At 42.1% G+C, this 17,722-nt stretch overlaps 1 protein-coding gene across 1 annotated transcript in view; it reads left to right on the top strand.

Annotated features, from left to right (window-relative positions):
• Nucleotides 1–17,722, top strand: part of SLC4A11 (solute carrier family 4 member 11) — a 160,570-nt gene that overhangs the window by 69,286 nt on the left and 73,562 nt on the right. The window contains exons 5-6 of the mRNA XM_084626793.1: nucleotides 2,041–2,272; nucleotides 4,172–4,253. Of these exons, the coding sequence (XP_084482919.1) occupies nucleotides 2,041–2,272; nucleotides 4,172–4,253 (314 nt within the window). The remainder of the gene's footprint in view (nucleotides 1–2,040; nucleotides 2,273–4,171; nucleotides 4,254–17,722) is intronic.

The raw sequence follows: 17,722 nt of genomic DNA, 5'->3' as shown, positions 1-17,722 counted from the left end.
GTGAGTCATTTAAAGACTGGCCACTTTTCACTGAGGTAAATTCCAAAGCCTTGTACCTGCTAGAATGCACAGGCAGATTCCGATCTCCCCTGGGACAGGTGATGGCATCACAGATAGCTACAGCAGAGCAGCATTTCCTTATGCTCTTGTAGGTGTTCTGCCATCAGCTGCTGGCAGGGAAAATTCGAACGCTGAATGTGTTTTCTCAGCAGGTATGTCAAGAAAGAACTGATCTGTTTTTTCCAAATTTTTTTTTTTTTTTTTTTTAAATCTCTCTCTGGTCCAAGTTGCATGCGGAGCATTGATCACTACTAGCTGTTGTCTGTCATTCAAATCTGCGAGTATATTGAAGTGATTTTTAAAGAAGAATTAAATTCTTAATGCTTGCTTTCCAGTTGAACAAGTTACAGCTGTAGACTGGATACTTGTCATCTTGCTATTGAAGTGTTTTCAATTCAGCCCGTTCTCTGGAATGGACCAATGCCTCTGCTTTTTCTCTATTGAGGCATATTTTAGTATCCAGTCTTGGACAGTGGCTCATGGCAGATACATGAGAGGAGTACATAAATTCCTATAATGCAGCTATTCGTGTAGTCCTCTACCATCTATAGAGAGGAAATACTTCTTGCCTCCAGCTGGTGATCATCTTATGCACTGTAAGCATGAGAATCAAAGAAGCCAAACATATTGTTGGCAGGATTTGAACCTGCTTATGAGAACCCCAATCAATTGAGTGAATTGCCTGAAGCAACCTCGACAATGGGAAAACTAGGAAATAATGCTCCTGAGAATAAATTTTTGGAACACGTTTTTGAAACTTTCTTGCAGCATTTGTGAGCAGATGTAATCACCACAGCAGCAGTAGCCCAACAGATAAAACTCCTTTTGGGCCTGGTTGATAATTCATATTTATTGTTGTTGGCTGTGGAGCCATGGATATCACTTGTGAAGGGGGAAAGCAATTTTAATTATGTTCTTTCATTCCTGTAAACACAACACATTCAAAGACTCTTTGTCTTCATTGTAAGAGGGAAACAACTTGGTTTTTGCAATGTTGTAATTGCACTTTAGGAGTATAAAGAATTATTTTTTCTTCCTCTTATAACCACTGTCTTGTTATGAGGCTTTTTCAGTTTTCATTAGGAAGATTCCAGCATAAAGCATCCCATTGTGACTTACACATTCTCTGTCTAAATTATTCTATGTAAGAAATTGATTGATGCAAAGTAAAACAGTGTTCATTGCAATGGATGTGTTGCTTGTACTGACAACTTGATAATTAAAGTCATTAGTAAAATGTTACTTACACGTTGATTAATCTATACATGGAAAAGGAAAAGAGGTTGCATTTGTCATGTATGAGACAAATGTGGACCCCCAACAATAAGGATATAGGGTAACATTTTTGAAAGTGCTCAAGTCACTTTTTCAAAGGTGACTTAGGAGCCTAAATCTGATTGATTTACGATCAGATTTAGACTCCTATGGGCCTAAATCACTCTTTGAAAATGGGACTTAGGAACCTTAACCATTCATTTAGCACTAGTATTTAAAATTTGTATTTTTATATATGTCCTTTTGCCAGAACTTTGCCTGAAGCACCAGTAGAATTGTAAATGTATTGCAGTATCTATTTGATTGTGTACATACTGTGGTCTGATTATTTTTTTCTTTTAACAAGCACCCGCAATTTCCACTGACGTGAGCTGGAACTGCAGGTCCTTAGTTCAATGATAACTGAATTATTTAACTAACAAAAAAATAACCTATGGAGTTATCACAGTGCTGCTGCTCAGCTGTGGTCAAGCCTGGTTGTGTTCTCAGTCTCTGACTTTCCTGTCTTGTGAGTGGGATTCTGTGGAACTCCTACTGTCCCGTGGGATGTGTGGCACAAAATCTTCAGTTTTGTGTCAGTTTTACAGCCCGAACAAACTGCATATGTGTGGCTAACTGTACAGGCGGTCAGGGTGCTCTGGTAGTTCATTGGCACATATAGTGTGAGTATGAAACATCTAATGAGAGAACCTTTCCCTAACGCAGTACCTGAAATTAAAGAATTTTGAGGAAGAAGTCAGAGCCCACCGTGACCTGGATGGGTTCCTGGCCAGAGCTATCATCATACTGGATGAGACAGCAACCTCCTTGGATGATGTCCTTCGAGAGATGCTGAAACACTTTGCTGAAGATTCTGATAACACGGAGCCAAGCTGCAACTTTGACAAAATAATGAGCACTTTATTCACCGATTCAGGAGCCCCCAGAGAAGGGAATGGTAACTACCTCTTCATTTATTGTAGCTGTGGAGTTTCTATCTGAGCTGCATGTTTTGACTCTTATGAACAACATCTAAATTGCTTTGTATCATTTTCATTATTGCTTATATTCACTGCTCGTTCCCCGTGACCACACGCTCCTATGTTGTGTGTCATGTCGCTGGCAACATTTATATCTGAGTCATTTATTAATGTGGTAGCTGAGTTATCCCATGTTGTGTCTGTCTGAATTGTTAAGATACGTTTTATACTTAAACTGGAATATTGACTTTGTGTCTAAGTTAAGTCATATTGGTTCAGTCTGAAGGGATGGGTCATCATCAGCATTGAAGTGCTCTTTGTATTTCATTACCCTTTGGTCTCGAATATTTCTCTTTCTGTAATTGAGCTTGTTTGTTTGTGGTGTTTGTTAGAGTCCCTTTGGGGCTGGTACCGCTTGCTCCCAGAAATACTCCACTTTGCCATGGGAATCTCTCTAAACCTAAAATCACCCAAATTGACACATGCTTGTGAATTCCTCCATGGCTCCGCTGAAATTCTGCGTGGTTGCAAATATCTAACTAGTTGAGGAGACCTGGACAGAACTTCCCTTGGAGCCATTTAACATTGTTTCTTAGTCAAATGAAAACAACGAGGAGTCTGGAACATATGTAGCTCTGCAGATTCTCTTCATTTGCAAATTTAACATCATTAATTTGGGCTTGAATAGGGACTGGGAGTGGCTGGCTCACTACAAAAGCAATTTTCCCACTCTTGGTATTGACACCTCCTCCTCAATTATTGAGTGGACCACATCCACCCTATTGAATTGGCCCTGTCAACACTGGTTCTACACTTGTAAGGTAACTCGCTTCTCTTCATGTGTCAGTATGTTTATGCCTGCATCTGTAATTTTCGCTCCATGCATCTGAAGAAATGGGTTTTTTTAACCACGAAAGCTTATTCCCAAATAAATCTGTTAGTCTTTAAGGTGTCACCGGACTCCTCGTTGTTTTTGTGGATACAGACTAATACGGCTACCCCTCTGATACTTGACAATCAAATGAAAGTGACAGGAGGCAGTTCCTCTTCTCCAGAAATTCGGTGTGATGCCGTAGGAGCAACACTAGCTGGCCTTCGGCATAAGATGCTGGAGCCAGTGATCAAATCGTACTCAACCATGTAACAGTACACGATCTGGAGGGCTGGGTGCTGGTGCCATTACCCATGAAACACTAGCAGAACGAAGATGCATTGATTGCAAGCATCCTTGTGCATTTTCGAATCTCTTCATTGAGAGTAAAATATTTACATGAATATACAAATGTGTGTTACTTAAAATACAGTGGTCCCACCTTTAAGTAATTTAATTAACAAATTTGACAAGACTCCTGAGTGAGTAGCACATAGGTTCCTGCTTTGGTTATTCCATGCTAAGCTTTCATTTGTTCATATATGTATAGCTATATGTAATACAGATTTTCTGCCTCTTTTCAATGACAATTGAGCATAAAGTTTTATAAATTGTTCCACAGAACAAGCAATGGGAATAAAATAGTCCGACCAAAGGATAAGATTTCCTCTTTTGATACTTGGAGTCCACTTAACCTTATTTTCCTTCTATAAGAGAGGCCTTCTAGCCTGACGCTGTCAGCTTCATTACGAAGAGAAGACCACTGCCACTCCAGGCTGTAAAATGTCTTTTAAGGACAGTATTTGAAAACATCAGGTTGAGTGTTTCTATCTTTTGTCCTTTTTTCATGTGCATCAATCCAATCAGCAGATAAGTGAATAAAAGTGCAGTATTCCTGCCAGTGCTTTGACCGTGTTTTCCATCAGAACTCTGCACGAGTCTGCTTTGATGAGTAACAATTTCCAGTACATTTCTAAGTGTGTCATTTTTTTTTTCTTTTTTCTAGTTCACCTCCTATCCGATACAATTCAGGGGGTCACAGCAACTGTCACAGGGGTTCAATATCAACAGTCCTGGCTCTGTATCATGTAAGTACATCAGACTATTGGGAACCCTTCCTGGGCTGCTCAGAACCAGAAACATTTTTTCCTGTACAAAACAATATGTATTGCACTTTATAAATGAGAATTTACTCCCTTCTGCTCATGGACACATAATAATAATAATAATAATTAATACTTTGCACTACCTTCCATCCGAGGGTCTTCAATTGCTTTTTCAAACATTAATGAATTAAACTTCTTAGCACTGATATGATGTACTGTGAATGTTCCCCATTTTACCGATGGGGAAACTGAGACAGACAGTTTAAGTAATTAATGAAGGTTGCACAATATTTTTTACCTCTCTGTACGATATTAGACAAAATATTGCTGGAATATCGTGTCCAGTTCTGGTATGCACGTTTTTAAAAGGATATTGAGAAATTGGATGGGTTCATGGTCTGGAAAACATTTGTTACAATGAGACACTTGAGCAGCTCAATCTGTTTATCATATCTAAGAGATGAGTAAGAGACAGTTTCATCATTGTCTACCCACTACCTACCCAGAAGAAGGAGATCTGACTCCAAAGGGCTCTTTAATCTGTCAGTCAAAGGCATACGGAGACCAGCACCTGGAAGCTGAAGTGAGATACACGTATTTAACAATGAGGGAATTAAATATTGACACAGAATATCAGGGGATGTGGTCAACTCCATCACTTGGCATCTTTAATTTAGGACTCGGTGTTTCTGTGAAAGATATAGTTTAGTTTGGCCACAAATTGTTGGGCTGGCTGAAATCACTGGGTGAAATTCTATGGTCTGTGTTATGCAGGAAATCATACCTAGATGATCACACTGGTCCTTTCTGGAATTAAAAAACTATTACTCTAGAAGTCACTGACTGATCTGGGAAATGAACTCTGGTCTTCTAACTTCATCCTCTGCATTACCACACGCTCATGTGTCTTTCAAACAAAGGTTTGGAAAAGGTTTAATAATGTCACTGGTAATTATATGTGCGTATCAAGAGGAGAATATATATCCCTGATTAGTCTGATAGATTGCTGAAGAGTGCCTGAGAACGTTGTCATGAGAAGTCTTCTGTTTCAAATTGAAGTGGCTATTGTGGTGGCACTGAGGATTTCCATTCCTCTGGTAATATTTGTCCTCATCTCTGGACCCTGCCACTGCATCCATGCTATGATGTTTGTTCTTAGCTCATAAATCTATCAGAGCTTTGCTTTGGTTATGTGTGTTTGGTTGGGGTTTTTGCCTGTTGTATAAGAGAGAGAATGTTACAGAGAATGATTCTTCAGAGATAATTAAATATATTGCATATTATACAGCTTTCCGGTGTTAATTTGTTGTATGAAATTAAGAGCAAGTTACTTGTAGCATTGTCCTATGCAAGTATATGCACTGTTGTTTACTGACCAGTCTACAAGTTGGACATGTATATAGAACCTCACATCTAGGCACATGGGTATTTGATGCACAATTGTTTTACTCTAGTAAGTTGTTAAGTGCTACTGATTCAGTGTGGTTGAAGCAGTGTTTCGTCCAGGGAACACTGGGGGCTGGGAGTTGAATTGTGAGATTGTAATGTAATGCATTTTCAGCCTGTGTTACCACCTGTAGACTAGAATAGTGCTCATGGCCCCTCCAATCTCCCAGTATGAGTATTTTGGATCACTAGGTCTACAGAAGTGCCACGGTGACCGAACACGTTGAGAAGACTAACGATATTTTTACTTACCTGTTGGGTAAAGGATTTACTGTCTTTAGGCAACTGAGCAAATAGAATTTTTCAAGGCTTACATTAACCACATCTTCGTGGAAGGGTTTTCTCCTTTGAGCCATAGTTTGGTGATGCATTTCCTTGTTGCTGGTGACTTGGCAGGTTTTGGAGAACAGATAGTTTATCATCACAGCTGAGGGATTTATATATATATGTGACCACAATGTTCGGATCTGTTGAAGAAGATGGGCTTGGTAACCTGCTTGCCAACATCCTTTTCAGCAGAGGGTAGAGCCTGATATAAATTCATTAGTAATTAACAACATGATTGATTTAGTTTAGAATTCTCTCCCTAGCGGTGTGCACAGTTTGCAGGATGTCTGTCGAGAAATCATCACTTTTGGCACCTCGAAATTCTGGTAAACCCTAAGAAAGCTCTTCTCTTCTTTACCTAGTTCTGTCACATGACACATCCACTCCCTAAGTTGAAGCTGTCTTTATTTGCTGAGTTATCTGCAGAAATAGGCACCTGTGTGCTGTATGGGGACCATACAAGTACCTAGACTGTAAACTCTCCACCTATTTGTACAGTGCCTAGCAGAATGAAGTCCTTGTAAATGACTAGGGCTTCTAGGCCCTATGGTAATACAAATGATAAATCATCATAATACTGTCAAGACAGTAAATTAGATAATAAACTCTTTTGGGAGAGAGACCTTGTTTTTTATGTCTATAAAATGTCATGTACACTACAGGACTGCATAAATAATATAGTTCCTTTACTACTATTGAGAGCTGCACAGAGAATGGTAATATGTCCTTTAGAAAGGTCTGTGTTTCTGAATGTTTGTGGTTCATTTCCAAACAGACCATGGTTTGCTGTATGTTTTCACAGTTTCAAGTCTGAGGGTTGATATAGAGGCATCCATGGTTTTAATGTGTTTGATCTATAAAGTGTCCATAAATGGCATTGATTTCAATGAGGAAGCTGGAAGAGCTATTCCTTCCCCCCACCTCAATAGAAGTCCCATCGATATGTATGGAACAGTATCTGATATCCAAACGAGGGATAATAAACAAACAAACTAGGGAAATGCAACCTAGAGGGAGCTACTATAAGGTGGGTGCATAACTGGTTGGAAAACCGTTCCTAGAGAGTAGTTATCCGTGGTTCACAGTCAACCAGTTCTGGGTTTGGTTCTGTTCGATATCTTCTTTGATGATTTAGATAATGGCATAGAGAGGCGGTTCTCAACCAGGGTCCGGGGCCCCTTAGGGGGTTGTGAGCAGGCTTCAGGGGGTCCGCCAAGCAGGACCACTGTTAGACTTGCTGGGGCCCCGGGCAGAAAGCCAAAGTCCTTTTGCATGGGGCTGAAGCCCAGGGCCCTGAGCCCCCGCCACCTGGGGCTGAAGCAGAAGCCTGAGCAACTTAGCTTCATGGTGCCCCCTGTGGCATGGGGCCGTGGGCAATTGCCCTGCTTGCTACCCCCTAACACCAGCCCTGGCTTTTATATGCAGAAAACCAGTTGTTGTGGCACAGGCGGGCTGTGGAGTTTTTATAGCATTTTTGGGGGGCCTCCAAGAAAAAGCCCAAGCATAGGAAGTACACTTATGAAGTTTGTGGACAGTACCAATCTGGGAAGGGTTGCTTTGGAGGATAGGATTATCGTTCAAAATGATCTGGACAAACTGAAGAAAATAGGATGAAATTCAATAAGGACAAATGCAAAGTACCGTAAAAACTCTTTTATCCAGTACTGCACCAAACGGCAAGCTCTATAAACCAGCATTGCTAATCTGCACTGAAAGTCCAGTTTGTAGTGCGGTTGGTGTGAGGCCAGCAGGGGGCTGAGACATAGGAGGGGCTGTCGGGTACGCTCTGGGAGGGAGTTTGGGTCCAGGAGCGGGCTTGGGGAGGGGTTTGGGGCACAGGAGGGGCTCGGGGTGCCGGATCGGGGGACGCTCACCTCCGGTGGCTCCCCATAAGCACCTCCCCGTCCCTGCTGTTGCTGGTGGAAGTGCAGCCAGCTGGCTCTGCAGGCACATTGCCGCCGTCCCCCATCCCTGAGCGCTGGCTTCACAGCTCCCAGCCCATTGGCCAGGAACTGCAGCCAGTGGGAGCTGCAGGGGGCGACGCCTGCAAACCAAGGCAGCAAGACCCAAGAAGTAATTCTTCTGCTCTACTCTGCGCTGACTAGGCCTCAACTGGAGTATAGTGTCCAGTTCTGGGCACCGCATTTCAGGAAAGATGTGGACAAATTGGAGGAAGTCCAGAGAAGAGCAACAAAAATGATTAAAGGTCTAGAAAACATGACCTATGAGGGAAGATTGGGGGGGAAAATGGGTTTGTTTAGTCTGGAAAAGAGAAGGCTGAGAGGGGACATAGTAACAGTTTTCAAGTACAGGTTGTTACAAGGAGGAGGAGAAAAATTGTTCTCTTTAGTCTCTGAGGATAGGACAAGAAACAATGGGCTTAAATTGCAGCAAGGGCAGTTTAGGTTGGACATTAGGAAAAACTTCCTAGCTGTCAGGGTGGTTAAGCACTGGAATAAATTGCCTAGGGAAGTTGTGGAATCTCTGTATAACTTGCTCTTTAAAATCTCCAGTGACGAACACCTGTCAGGGATGGTCTAGATAATACTTAGTCCTGCCTCAATGAAAGGGACTAGACTAGATGATGTCCTCTCGAGGTCCCTTCTAGTCCTATGATTCTATCTTCCAATCTACTAGCAGTTTTTATGTGGCCTGCCTGCTATTTGGTGAAGTCTGGGAGTGCTTGCGCCCAGTTTCGTGCTATCTGTAGACCTTGCTGGAGCCCTAGGCATAATTAATTGTGAACCAAAGGCTGTGAACCAGAGTAGGCCTGGCCTTGGCAAAAATAATACACTAGGTATTGGCTACCCAAGTAAGCGCATTCCTGACCTGAGAAGATGGTACAGGAACACATACCCAGAGTTCTCAAGTCAACTATGTAAACACATCATTAAGAGATGGTGCAGGAACACAAAGACCCCTCATAAGGTAAGAATGGGTTGATAGAACAATGGATAAGGATGTTTTGCTTGAGCTAACAGGCACATGGATAAGGGTAGTAACTAACAACATCTGGAGTGTCATATGTAACTTGTTTGTATCAATGTAGGAGGGACATCTTTGTTCAGCCTAGGGGACAAGATCCCGGTGTACTGACTGAGCAGGTACCTTGTCATGGGCATACATGTGTGAGTGTACCTGAATCATAGAATATCAGGGTTGGAAGGGACCTCAGGAGGTCATCTAGTCCAACCCCCTGCTCAAAGCAGGACCAATCCCCAACTAAATCATCCCAGCCAGGGCTTTGTCAAGCCTGACCTTAAAAATATCTAAGGAAGGAGATTCCACCACCTCACCTATGTAACCCATTCCAGTGCTTCACCACCCTCCTAGTGAAAAAGTTTTTTCCTAATATCCAACCTAAGCCTCCCCCACTGCAACGTGAGACCATTAATCCTCGTTCTGTCATCTGCTACCACTGAGAACAGTCTAGATCCATCCTCTTTGGAACCCCCTTTCAGGTAGTTGAAAGCAGCTATCAAATCCCCCCCCTCATTCTTCTCTTCCGCAGACTGAACAATCCCAGTTCCCTCAGCCTCTCCTCATAAGTCACGTGTTCCAGTCCCCTAATCATTTTTGTTGCCCTCCGCTGGACGCTTTCCAATTTTTTCACATCCTTCTTGTAGTGTGGGGCCCAAAACTGGACACAGTACTCCAGATGAAGCCTCACCAATGTTGAATAGAGGGGAATGATCACATCCCTCGATCTGCTCGCTATGCCCCTACTTATACATCCCAAAATGCCATTGGCCTTTTTGACAACAAGGGCACACTGTTGACTCATATCCAGCTTCTTGTCCACTGTCACCCCTAGGTCCTTTTCCGCAGAACTGCTGCCTAGCCATTTGGACCCTAGTCTGTAGCTGTGCATGGGATTCTTCCGTCCTAAGTGCAGGACTCTGCACTTGTCCTTGTTGAACCTCATGAGATTTCTTTTGGCCCAATCCTCTAATTTATCTAGGTCCCTCTGTATCCTATCCCTACCCTCCAGCGTATCTACCACTCCTCCCAGTTTAGTGTCATCTGTAAATTTGCTGAGAGTGCAATCCATGCCACCCTCCAGATTGTTAATGAAGATATTGAACAAAACCGGCCCCAGACCGACTCTTGGGGCACTCCACTTGATGTCAGCTGCCAGCTAGACATGGAGCCATTGATCACCCGTTGAGCCCAATGATCTAGCCAGCTTTCTATCCACCTTATAGTGCATTCATCCAGCCCATACTTCTTTAACTTGCTGGCAAGAATACTGTGGGAGACTGTGTCAAAAGCTTTGCTAAAGTCAAGGAATAACATGTCCACCGCTTTCCCCTCATCCACAGAGCCAGTTATCTCATCATAGAAGGCAATTAGATTAGTCAGGCATGACTTGCCCTTGGTGAATCCATGTGACTGTTTCTGATCACTTTCCTCTCGTCTAAGTGCTTCAGAATTGATTTCCTTGAGGACCTGCTCCATGATTTTTCCAGGGACTGAGGTGAGGCTGACTGGCCTGTAGTTCCCCGAGCCTCCTTCTTCCCTTTTTTAAAGATGGGCACTACATTAGCCTTTTTCCAGTTGTCCGGGACCTCCCCCGATCACCATGAGTTTTCAAAGATAATGGCCAATGGCTCTGCAACCGCATCCGCCAACTCCTTTAGCACTCTCGGATGCAGCGCATCCGGCCCCATGGACTTGTGCTCGTCCAGCTTTTCTAAAGAGTCCCGAACCACTTCTTTCTCCACAGAGAAAGCTCCTCTGAGGCGCTAGTACTGTGCTTTGTCGACAATAAACTTGGCCAAATGCCTTTGGCACTGATCCGAGCCAGTGGTTTTTCCTGTGAATAACGTGGAGGTCTGCTGAATTAACCGGCTGCACTGTCTGCGAGTGCTGCTGATGTTGCTGCTCTTGGAGCTCCAACAACACTCCAGCACCCGCAACAACATTCCACCGCACTCCCAACGCTATCCTGTGGAAGCTTGTGTTGAATTGTATTCCCCCTCCTGTAAACGAGCGTCCGAAGATGAGTAAGCTTGTGAGGAGTGTCAGGAATAAGTACTCTAAAGAGGGGCAGGAATCATGGTAGGAGCTTCATCTGCGAATGAGTTGGGAAGGATAATAGAATCAGTGAAGAATCAATTATTCTACTGGGAAACTTCACCACAGAAGGTTTTCTGAGCTGAACGATTTGTCCTGTAGATTTTAGTTGCAATTCTGTTCTAGGACTGTCTCTTCCCGCCCCCACTCCCCCCGCCCCCGGGGCATAATAAATCAGCTAGCTGAAGGTGTATTGTTCAAGGCTTTCAAAAACAAATTCACTCCCAGGCTGTGGACAGTCATGGAAAATTTTAGCCCAAGAAACCAACTTGTCAGAAAGCTGTGAGCAACTGAAAACTGAGTTTTATAGTGAAAGGATACAGTCCCTATATAGGTTTCAGAGTAACAGTTGTGTTAGTCTGTATTTGCAAAAATAAACAACAAGGAGTCCGGTGAACACCTTAAAGCCTAACCAATTTATTTGGGCATAAGCTTTTGTGGGTAAAAAACCCACTTCTTCAGATGCATGGAGTGAAAATTACAGATGCAGGCATTATTATACGGACCCTATATAAGCTTTACCATTGTAGGTGTCATCAAGCATCCACTACAGTCACTTATGACATGCCTATTTGGACGTGTTCACAGAGCAAGTCACTTCATAACAAAGCACTGATCAAAGGCAAAATTATGGTACAAATGTTCTGATTAATTAAATACAAATGGTTTTATGGCATAAATTCATGCTTTCTCTTCCACAGAAGGGAACTCTAAGAGTTGAATAATAGCGTGTGTGAGTAATACTTATCTCCGTGGCAATCAGGATTTGAAAAAATAAGCTTATAACCCAAAGGTGTATCGTGCTATTATCTGCAATTTTCCTTATTTCCGTCTACTTTTGTGACTTTAATTAAAAGAGAGGGAGGAAGATTATGAGGGAAAGAAGTGGATGAGTTGTGCCCTATAATTATAGCTATTATTTTACTGTATTTTTGCTGTAGCTAGTGTAGAAAAGCTTTTAATAGAGCTATATTTTTAGAGCATGTGCCTTGCCTGAAGAAAAATTACAACTCACTTAATTTGAGTGGAGGATTTGTCAGGGAGAATAATCTGTTTTTACTGTAATATTAATCGGAAAATAACTTAATATCTTTTGCCATTATTCTTCTGCAGCGTGTCATTCCTCATCCTGACCCTCAGCTATCCCTTAAACTGATGCTGCTATCTTTGTTTTCCAGAGCTTCATTTTATTTCTCATTTCTACTGCTGGAGTGAGAGTAAGACTGAAAGAGGCAGGCATTGTATATAATGGTACAAGTTTATGTTAATTGTTTAAAACCTCTAAAGCAAATGAAAGGATGGTGATTGGAGTAAGAATGTAAAAGCTTAACTAAGGGAAACATTCAAGATCTAATGTAAATCCCCCAAAGTAAGAAAAGTGAAGTTTGACTGAACCCTTTTCTTGCTGTGCTCTGGTACAAAATGTTGCAATTGAAAAATATTTTTAGATAACCTTTTAAATTCATATCTGCAAAAATTAACTGTACAAAATGTGTCCTCTCCTGCTAGGAATTTGGTCTACCTCAGCTGTTTGTTCTGGACTCTGGGGGAGTATGTCTTCTCTGTGCCTCTCCTCACCCTCAAATTCTAAGAGTGAGGAAAATCAAACAAGCTAAAGCCAAAGTTATTCTGATTGCCCAGACCTGATCAAAAGAACAGCAGTTCTCAGATCTACTGCAACTATCTGTCTCTCCCCACAATTCCAGATCTATTGACCCAGCAGAGGTGTCGGAGTTGCCATCTGGACCCAGACTCTCTCCACTTGGCAGCATGGGCCATAGGACTTTGAGAGATTTTGAACTGTTCTGTTCAGACAAGGTACAGGAGATTCTATTGAACTCTAGGAAGTATTCAACTTGCCTGTCTTATGATCATAAGTGGAAAAGGTTCTCTTTGTGAGTAATCAACAATAATATTAAACCCAGCTTCAGCTCCTGCTCGGTCCATACCAGAATACAAACTTAATTTGAAATCTCCATATTGTTAGTAAAAGTACATCTCGCCGCCTTCTCTTGTTCTTTGCTGCTTAGCCCAGCGAAAGACTCTGTTTGGCCACAATCTGAAAAAAGATTTTTGAAGGGGTTAATGAACATCTACTCTCTGGTTAGAGAGCCCACACCTACGCAGGATCTTGGTCTTGTACTCATTCAGCTCGTGAAACTTCCCTTTGAACTCATGAAAGAATGTTCCCTTCTTCATCTGTCAATTAAAACAGCCTTTATTATAGCAATTGCATCCACAGAAAAAGAGAGAGCTTCAGGATCTCATGGTGAGACCCTCTTTTACAGTTGTTTGCAGAGATAAAGTTATCCTTTGTTTGCATCCAAAATTTCTCCCCAGAGTGTTAACAGAATTACGTCCTAACCAAACTTGCCAGTAGCTTTTCCATAGGTCTCACTCTCACTCACTCACAGAGAAAACTAAGCTACCTACCCTGGGTGCTAATCGAGCTGTAGATTTCTATTTTAATGGGTCTATGAAATACAGGAGATGCCCTGTGTGACACAGCATGGTGGCGTTGGTTTAAGTACTAGTTTTAATGTGGGTACAGCCTCTCTGATGTACCAAGTTCATAGGCAGGTCTGGACTGGCTCTTTGCACCATGTGACACAGAGGCTCACTGGTTGTTCACTACGCTGTGTCAGCAACTCTTGTCAAGCCTGACACACTCACTGCACCTTGACCTAGACAAAGGAATGGTTCTGCCTGCTTGAATGGGTCTCCAGTGTAAACTGAGCAAGGGGAGATAGTGAAGGTATATTTACATAAAAGGTAATCAAAGCCATCCAACTAGTGAGTGGGGGAGATAACCACAAACTGTCACCACAGGAGGAGGAGACTGCAAAAATTAACCTGGCTCCAAGCAAGCTGAGCCCCCAGGAGGGCTTCCTGACTTCGAAAACAAAGATAAAACTTCAAGGATATGAGCAGAGAGGAAAAGCCATTTTTGGCATTCCTCACTTGAGGAGTCAAAGAAACGAAGCACTTTGAGCTCTGCATGCCGGGTCCTGGCTAAAGACAGGCCAGCCAGGCTGGACGAATGACAGCGGTGAGAAAAGTTCTTTGAACAAAAGACTCTAGTTTGTCGTGTTTTAGCTTTAGAAGCATATTTTTACCACTTCTTGTTTGGGACCATTTCGTCCTTATTCCCTATACTTAGTATCACTTAAATTATGTCCTTTTGCTAATAAACTTTTTACTTTGACCATAAACCAACTCAGGGCTTTGATTGAAGTGGTGGGGTTTGTCAACCCCCGCCCCCCTCTTAAGTGATTTAGCTGCTTATTACCATCTCTTTAAAGGAGCAGCAAACTTGATAGGGTTTTGTGGTGCTACAGTAAGAAGGGTGGTTTGGGGGAAGAACGAGGGGCTGGAAGGGTTGTCGAGGTCCCCCTGTAAAGAGTAACTGGGTGGTGGAAGCCAGGGGGAGATCTGTGTGCTATAGAAGCTGGCTCTTGGTATCAGAGCCCCGAACCAAAGCTGCACAACACACAGGCACTTAGAGCAAGGGGTGATACAACCCCTCACTGGTCTAGGTTGAACCCCAAAGTGTGTCACCAGTATCCATGCATGTCTGGAACAGTTTAAAAGAATTCTGTACCTATTGCACTTTGTCTGGCAATCTGAAACGGTGCATGCCCTTTTGAACATCAAAGTGAACAGGAAGGCAAGATACTTTACAGAGAGTCCCTGAAGTATGTTTCTTTTCCAGTTCAGATGACTTAAGATGCTGTCCTTCAGAACAGGAGCTACCAGAGGTCAGTGAGCTAAACTGTAGTCTGCCTCAGTCAAGGGTGGAATAAGTCTTGTTAATTCACTCACTAACCTATTTGGCCTGTTTAGCTGGGATTTTTTCATGGTCTGTGTGTCTAAAAATATCCTCACTGCATTTTCTACTTTTATGCATCTGATGAAGTGAGCTGTAGCTCACGAAAGCTTATGCTCAAATAAATTGGTTAGTCTCTAAGGTGCATAAGTACTCCTTTTCTTTTTGCGAATACAGACTAACACGGCTGTTACTCTGAAACCAATCACTTGATGATTTCCTATTCTGTTCATTCCCTCTGGGACACGGGGCATTGGCTACAGTCGGAATGGCCAGTATGGCCGCTCTTATATTCCTTGAGTTTACTACTTACAGAAATCCACTGCACGGTTTCTCTGCCACTTGTTGCTTGTTTGAAATAGGCAATGGCTTGTGTTACCTTCTAGTTTTTGTTAGAACAGAAGTCTGCAGTCAGTCTTCCTTGGTGCTGTCTCTGAGAATTCATGGAGAGAGTGGCCTATTAGATACCAGACACAGAAACCAGAGTAAATAAGAGATTGTTGTCAAAATCTGGTTGAGTGAGTTTGTTCTTGCTTCGCTCTTGCATCTGGCAGTGTTCTCATAGGAGGCGATTTGCTGGGTACTTAAGGCTGCAGGAGAGGCAGTCCCCAGCTGACAGATCCTGACTGATGTGGTACAGTCTCGTACTTCCATGCAAGTAGAAATCTGCATTTTGAGTGTTTTCATCCATGAGCTTGAGACTTCTGAGCCAGAATGGATAACTTTTGGGACTGTGGTCATTGACAGCACCCTTCTGTCAAAAAGCCCCTCCAAAGATAGTCACCCGAATGAAAATAAAGGGGCTGATCTGGGTAAGACCTGTTTTATAATGTACTATATAGTTCTAAACCAGATGTCATCCCTGAAATACGAGTGTCTAAATGTTTTTTCTGTCTCATAGGAGCCAGTTGATTTTGATAGTGAATTCAAAATAGTGTAGTGGACCTTATCCCAAAACCAGGAATTAATCTAATCCCCAGCTTTCATGAATCACTTGGCTTGTAAAAGGTGCCCTGCTTTAATGGGAGCTTTGGGAGGCATTGGGTCTCCTCAAGTCTCCCCTACATAGTATCCCCTCTTTGTCCAGCCAGCTAGCTCCTCCATGCCCCTGAGGTTAAGGGATAGATCATGCTCTGTACCTGTGTAGGTTCACATACTAATGCTTGCTTACCTCCTAGGACTGTGATGAGGCTTAATTATCCAATGCTTAAGAAAGAATGTGCCATGTAAGGTGTCAGTATGCAGTAGCAAGCAACAGCCTGCAGGTCTCTCCTTGCGTCTCTGTCCTTGATGTTCTTCCTGGTATGATTCTTGAATAACTCCCGTATTTTTATACGGGTTACTTAAATGGAATTCTTCATAGTATTTTTATTAACTTGAAGCAATGTTGGCACCAAGCTATTCCTTTCTTGCCAGGATACAGCTCCTGTTTTTAAAAGGGCTGAGTTTGGAAAAGATGGGCCATGAGGAGGCAAATGTCAAGAGCCATTTCCTTTGATTGCATTTATAAGTCACATGAAGGATTTGTTTTGAAATTGTTCAGTTGATTTGATAAAGCTCTCGTGACTGACGAAGCAAAGGAATAATCTCTCAACAAGATGGGAGTGTAGCTTGATATTTCATGAAGTTTCTTGTGGGCGCAAACTGCTGCAAATTTGCTTATTCTAATATATTAATTATGTCATCATAATGGTCCCTCTGGAGGAGCTAACTAACTCACTCAAATTCCCAGGTAACATTTTAAAACACGATGCATGAGGCTATTTTGGATGCTGAGCAAAACTGCTGTACAAACAATAACTTTTAAGAGTAGTAAATAATTTTTCAGTTTTAATGTCTGTAATTAATCAGAGCATGGGACACTGATGCGTCTCTGCTTCATCACTGGACATAAGTAGGAATATGGATTGGATTTTGCACATTTTAAAAAGTAATTGTTAGTCTGGACTCCAAAGAATTTCTCTGTTATGGTCTTAAAGTTACTATGAAAAATCCCTGTCATTGCTATTTTAGATTTTAAAATAGCACATTTTCAAATCTGAGATGTTTAAAATACAGTAGTTGGTGCAAAACTATGCCTCATAATAACACAATTCATCACTTTTAATAATGAAATGTACCCTTCTGCCATGTTTGTTCCTTGACAGCTATCTATTTTTCTGTAAAAAGAAAGGTTCCTTTAGAGGAATGATTACAGGACTTTATTCTATTAATGAAACACTGTGTATACAAGTGCCTTTGTTCCCATACTTACAACAGTAAGCTTTCAAAAGTTCTTAAACACCTATCTTTTCTGTATAAAAAATCTGCAGCCACCATAATCAGCCTTGCTTGTGTAGTACTAGTTATTTCTTTGCGCACAGGGATGTTGTGGAACCTTTCTCCACCTTCAATTTACTTTTCCATTCAAGCTGTCAAGCCAAAACCTTTTTGACCAATAATTTAACTCTCCAAAGATGAATTATTGGTGATTGAGGAGATGATCCAATTTCTACTGTGGCCAGTTCTTCATTGCATTCTGTTCTGTAACCATTCTTTTGATTGTGACTGGTAAGGATGGGATCTACTTTCACCTGGATAGCCCACCAGGAGAGGTTCAAGACTATATCAAGAAGCAAGTCTGTGGGACTGGGTATTCTAGTACATTACCAGATATTCCTCTTGGCAGGGTGTCAATAAAAGCCCAAATGGACCATCCAGGTTGTCAAGACTGCATCCCTTACAGGTGGTTCTGGTCTTAGAAGGTTTAAGACTTGATATATCACACTTGGGGCAT

The sequence above is a fragment of the Lepidochelys olivacea genome (genome assembly GCF_965140295.1).
Source record: "Lepidochelys olivacea isolate rLepOli2 genome assembly, chromosome: 4".
NCBI classification, from domain to species: Eukaryota; Metazoa; Chordata; order Testudines; family Cheloniidae; genus Lepidochelys; species Lepidochelys olivacea.
This window is presented reverse-complemented; position numbering and strand designations above follow the sequence as displayed.